This window comes from Lycium barbarum, chromosome 3 (genome assembly GCF_019175385.1).
Source record: "Lycium barbarum isolate Lr01 chromosome 3, ASM1917538v2, whole genome shotgun sequence".
Classification (NCBI taxonomy): Eukaryota; Viridiplantae; Streptophyta; class Magnoliopsida; order Solanales; family Solanaceae; genus Lycium; species Lycium barbarum.
The window spans coordinates 125059885-125064736 of NC_083339.1; the positions used below are offsets into that span (position 1 = coordinate 125059885).

The 4852-nt window shown below is 38.3% G+C and overlaps 1 protein-coding gene across 1 annotated transcript; it reads left to right on the top strand.

The window, feature by feature from the left end:
• The first annotated feature begins 2435 nt into the window (after positions 1-2435).
• LOC132632286 (inositol-tetrakisphosphate 1-kinase 1-like) lies at positions 2436-3867 on the top strand. Its single transcript, XM_060348165.1, has one exon. It carries the CDS (start codon positions 2587-2589, stop codon positions 3625-3627), a length of 1041 nt encoding a protein of 346 aa, XP_060204148.1. The 5' UTR covers positions 2436-2586; the 3' UTR covers positions 3628-3867.
• The last annotated feature ends 985 nt before the right edge of the window (positions 3868-4852 follow it).

The window sequence follows — 4852 nt, forward strand, 5'->3', positions numbered from 1 at the left end:
ATTCATGTAGCGTACGAGACGTGCGGCTTGATACTCAGGTCATCCCCAAGAAAGAAAGTTTCAAGTACCTGGGGTTGATCATCCAAGGCAATGTTAAGATTGATGAGTAATATCGTATTGGAACAGGATGGATGAAATTAAAGCTCGCATCAGGTGTGTTGTGCGATAAGAATGTGCCGCCTAGACTTAAGGGAAAGTTTTACAAAGTGGCTGTTAGTCCGACTATATTGTATAAGACGGCCGGAGTGTTGGCTAGTTTAGAAAGCTCATGTCCGGAAGATGAAGGTAGCAGATATGCTGATGCTGAGATGGATGTGCGAGCTTACCAGGAAAGATATGATTCGGAATGAAGTGATTCAGGACAAAGCAGGTGTGGCCCCCATGATGGACAAGATGCGGGAAGGAAGGTTGAGATAGTTCAGTTATATACAGAGGCGACGTGAATATGCGCCAGTGAGGAGGTATGAGAGGCTGCCAGTGGTAGGCCTGTAAAAAGGGAGGGGTAGGCCATAAGAAGTCTTGGGGAGAGGTGATTCAGCAGGATATGACGCAGCTTCAGCTTACTGAGGACATGACCCTTGATAGGAGGGTGTGCAAGTCGAGTATCAGGGTAGAGGGCTAGTAGGTGACCGCGATGATTTATTTTACGTACTAGGAGGATTATGATCTTTGTTCATTCCCTTATTTTTTTTTTATATCTCTAATACAATTTGATTATTTCTTTCACTTCCTTTATCTTATTATATGTTGCTATTACTGTCTATTGTCTTGGCACATTCTCTTGAGCCGAGGGTCTATCGAAAACAGCCTCCCTACCTCCCATGGTAGGGGTAAGGTCTGCGTACACTCTACCCTCCCCGAACCCTACTTGGTGGGATTAAACAGGGTATGTTGTTGTTGTTGTTCAAGGGCAAGATACTAAATATAGTTTTTATTTATGATTTCTTAAAGTGCATGCAAACAATGGCGTACGCAGGATTTTTGACCAGCGGTGTCGACATTTAAAGAAGTGGCCAACGGACTACCATAATCAGTAATGGATGTAGTCTTAGTGCCACAGGTTCAACCGTATCTGCTATTTTTGATACCGAACATAGATATATTTATGTAAAAAATAAATAGAATTATAGTAAATATTAGGTTTTGAACCTTAACATATCAAGTTAATAGAGAGCAACACCAACAAAAAAAGAGGAGTGTTGTACTGGTTTAATCCATTTTAAGCCTTGAGGGGACAAGGATCGATACTCACAGGCTCAATCCATTTTAAAAAGCTTAAATAGTTGCATAAAATGCACAAGGAGATTCGAACCCTTGATCACAGGCTCAATCCATTTTAAAAAGCTTAAATAGTTGCATAAAATGCACACAAGGAGATTCGAGCCCTTGATCCCTAGCTCAAAATCAACACTTCTAACCATTAGCTCATGTGTTTCATTTTATCAATTAGCGTCATCTAATATAACATGTACGTTTTTGAAAATTATTTATATATGTACTTAATAAAAATTTCCAACGAAGGGGTGTCGCCCGACACCCCCTTAGATGAAGGTGGGTCCGCACCTGCATGCAAAAGAGAAAGCATGCTTTAACTACTCATGCTATGGATGTAGGAGCATCAACTCCGTTCCTGTGGGCTTTTGAGGAGCGGGAGAAATTGTTGGAATTCTATGAAAGAGTCTCGGGAGCCAGGCAAGCTACCTTGATCCGTCTTCGGCTTCGATTCGTTACGCTCAGAAGCTCCAACAAGCCCTAAAGTCTCTTGCCGCCTTCTCGTAGTTTTGACTTGCTCTTAGGCTACCGTTGACCGGCTTCGCGAGACCATTTCGGTCTACACACACATGGCTAAGCGCTATTGGGATGTTTCTATTTCATCCAAATGTGAAGCTTTTTCTACATCCATATGATCTACTAAAGTAGATCGGTATTGACCATATAATAAAAGCAGGGTCGCCTTCATCATCCCTCGGACAGGTTGATGAGCTTTTGGACAATTCGATATGAGCGAACTCCAGAAGCATCAGATGAAGGTGGGTCCGCACCTGCATGCAAAAGAGAAACGTGACAGCTAATGCGACGAAGGAGTATGAAATAAGATAAACTACAGAGAAAAGGAAAGTGAACAATAATAAATTCATTTATTTATTCCGTCGCATTATTTCATGCATTGGATCAAAATATATTAGACTATATCTCTATTTAGAGGAAACCAAATAGAATAATTTAAAATTAAAAAAAATGTTATTTTCCTTATATATCCTACTTAAACGGAAAATAATTGATATACAATTAATATAGATTTTAGACTTAGAGAAAAAATAAATATTTTACAAAATATTCTTAAACTAAAAAGAAAATAAATACTCTACCGTGTATAGGTACTGAAGTAGAAGAAAAGTAGTAACTACATTTTCTTTTTTGGCCAAAATAAAAAGGGAAGTGTGATAGGAAATTTCTTATTGCCATGTTGACCTCCTTCCATCTCCATATATACACTCCCAATATCAATGCCTCCTCACTCATATTCATCAACTAACTAAACCTTCAGTTCCTAAAATCCTCAAAATTCCTTCTTACGGTGCAACTATGTCTGAATCATTAGTTAAAGATAGGTTTCGCATTGGTTACGCTCTTGCACCAAGAAGTGTAAGCAGTTTCATCCAAGATTCTCTCCTTAATCACTCCAAAGAACAAGGCGTTGATCTCATCCCTATCGATCTTGAAAAGCCATTAGTCGAACAGGGTCCTTTCGACGCTGTTTTCCACAAGATCTATGACGAAAAATGGAAGAAACAACTCGAAGAATTCTCTCTCAAATACCCAACTTCCATAATCGTTGACCCAGTCGATGCAATCGAGAAGCTCCATAATCGAGTCTCCATGCTTGACGCAGTCAACCAACTGAAAATCAAGAACCTTGCAATTCCGCTGCAGGCATTCGTTGACTCGAACGAATCTCTGGAGGAAAAAATCGCCAATCAGGGGATGAAATTTCCCCTGATCGCCAAGCCAGTGACCGCCAATGCTAGGGCTGACGCTCACCAGATGTTTCTTGTCTTAAACAAAGACGGATTAAACGGAATTAAAGCCCCAGTCATAATACAGGAATTCGTGAACCATGGGGGAGTTATTTTCAAGGTTTATGTAGCAGGGGATCATGTTAAATGTGTGAAAAGGAAGTCACTTACTGATATAACCGAAGAAAAACCGGGCAATTCAGATAACCTGATTCCGTTTTCGCTGATTTCTAGTGAACAGAGTGATGAGAGTTTCGCGAAGCTGATGGAGGCAGCAAAGATGCCTCCATTAAGCTTCATAAACGAAGTGTCAAAGCAACTGAGGCATGCTTTGAACTTGCATCTGTTTAACTATGACATGATAAGGGATAGTAAAGATGGAAATCGGTATCTTATTATTGATATCAATTATTTCCCTGGTTATGCTAAGGTGCCTGAATATGAAGCAATGTTGACTCCTTGTTTTCTTGATATTGCAAACGAGAAGCGAAGCAGAGAGGCTGGTAACTTGGACAAACCGGAGAATAATAAGATGCATGAGGGAGAGACTAATAATTTGGACCACACTGAGAATAATGAGACCCATGAGGCAGAATCTAATGGTCACTAGTTATTCTATCAGATTGAATAAGAAATTGGGTTTGTATTGTTTTATTTTTATTTCGTTGGATTTGCATGTAATGTATGAGTAGTTGACATTAGGGACGGGTTAAATCCACAATAGCTACTCTTCTGTTCTTGTAATTGAAAATAAATCATCATCATGACTTTTTTCATGAAACTTCAGTTGTGAATTTAAAACTTTAACGGTGGGGAGAATAACACTTTTGGTCCTTCAGTTATTGGTGAATTTTGATTTTGATGCCCGTGATATATGACTTAGTAGATTTAACCTTCAATCGATTAAATGTATAGTTTTGATCTCTTTATGCAGGAATATATTAAATTCAGACATTTTTTAAAAGTATATACCTTATACATGGAGCAACATATTACAAGCTTAACATAAGATGCAGTAATAGAATGGTGTTGTGAAAATTTGTGAGGATTCCAAAGCAAAAGGGATTAATAATGCAAATTTTAAATAATTGATGATTAATATGCTTCATCAGATATTACGAGGACTAAAATTGAAATTTACCGATAACTAAAGAGGCTAAATGTGCTATTGAATAGAAAGTTGCAAGTGAACACTATTTTTACGTTAAGGAGTGGTTATGGGCTGGTATTGCTGTATTGGGCTCACGAAAGGTTACAAAATTGCTTGTCGCTTGGTGATATTTGACCCGTATGACAGTGACGGAAAAAAAAAATGGACAGTTCAAATGTCTGAATAAATCGTCTGATTTCTTACTTAAGGGCTAAGGCAAATACGTGCATCGAAGAGGCTAATTACAAAAAAATTGTTTGTCAAAGGTGGAGGGTTATAGTCGTTTTATATCATTACCGACTATATGATAGAATTTTGTTGTGAACTTGAAGTTCCCACATCGCTCGCACACGGGATTGTGTGCGTGCTTATATATAAGCAGGGTCTGAAGCCTTTACTTGTAAACGCGTTTTAAAGCCGTGAGATGCGCCAAAGCGGACAATATCTACAAGTTGTTTATAACAAATTTATTATTTTAAGTAGACCTTATATTCAACCAGAATTATTAAACTCAGACTCACAGAATTAATGCGATTGCATCTTCGTGTTATTTTAGTTTGAGTAATAGCACCATTATTAAAATTAAGAAGTCTTAAATCCGCAATATTTAAATCTTACTCCAATAGCGCTTCAAATTTTTCTTCTTTTTTTTAATTTCCTGGTAGTTGTCACTATGCCACCAGAA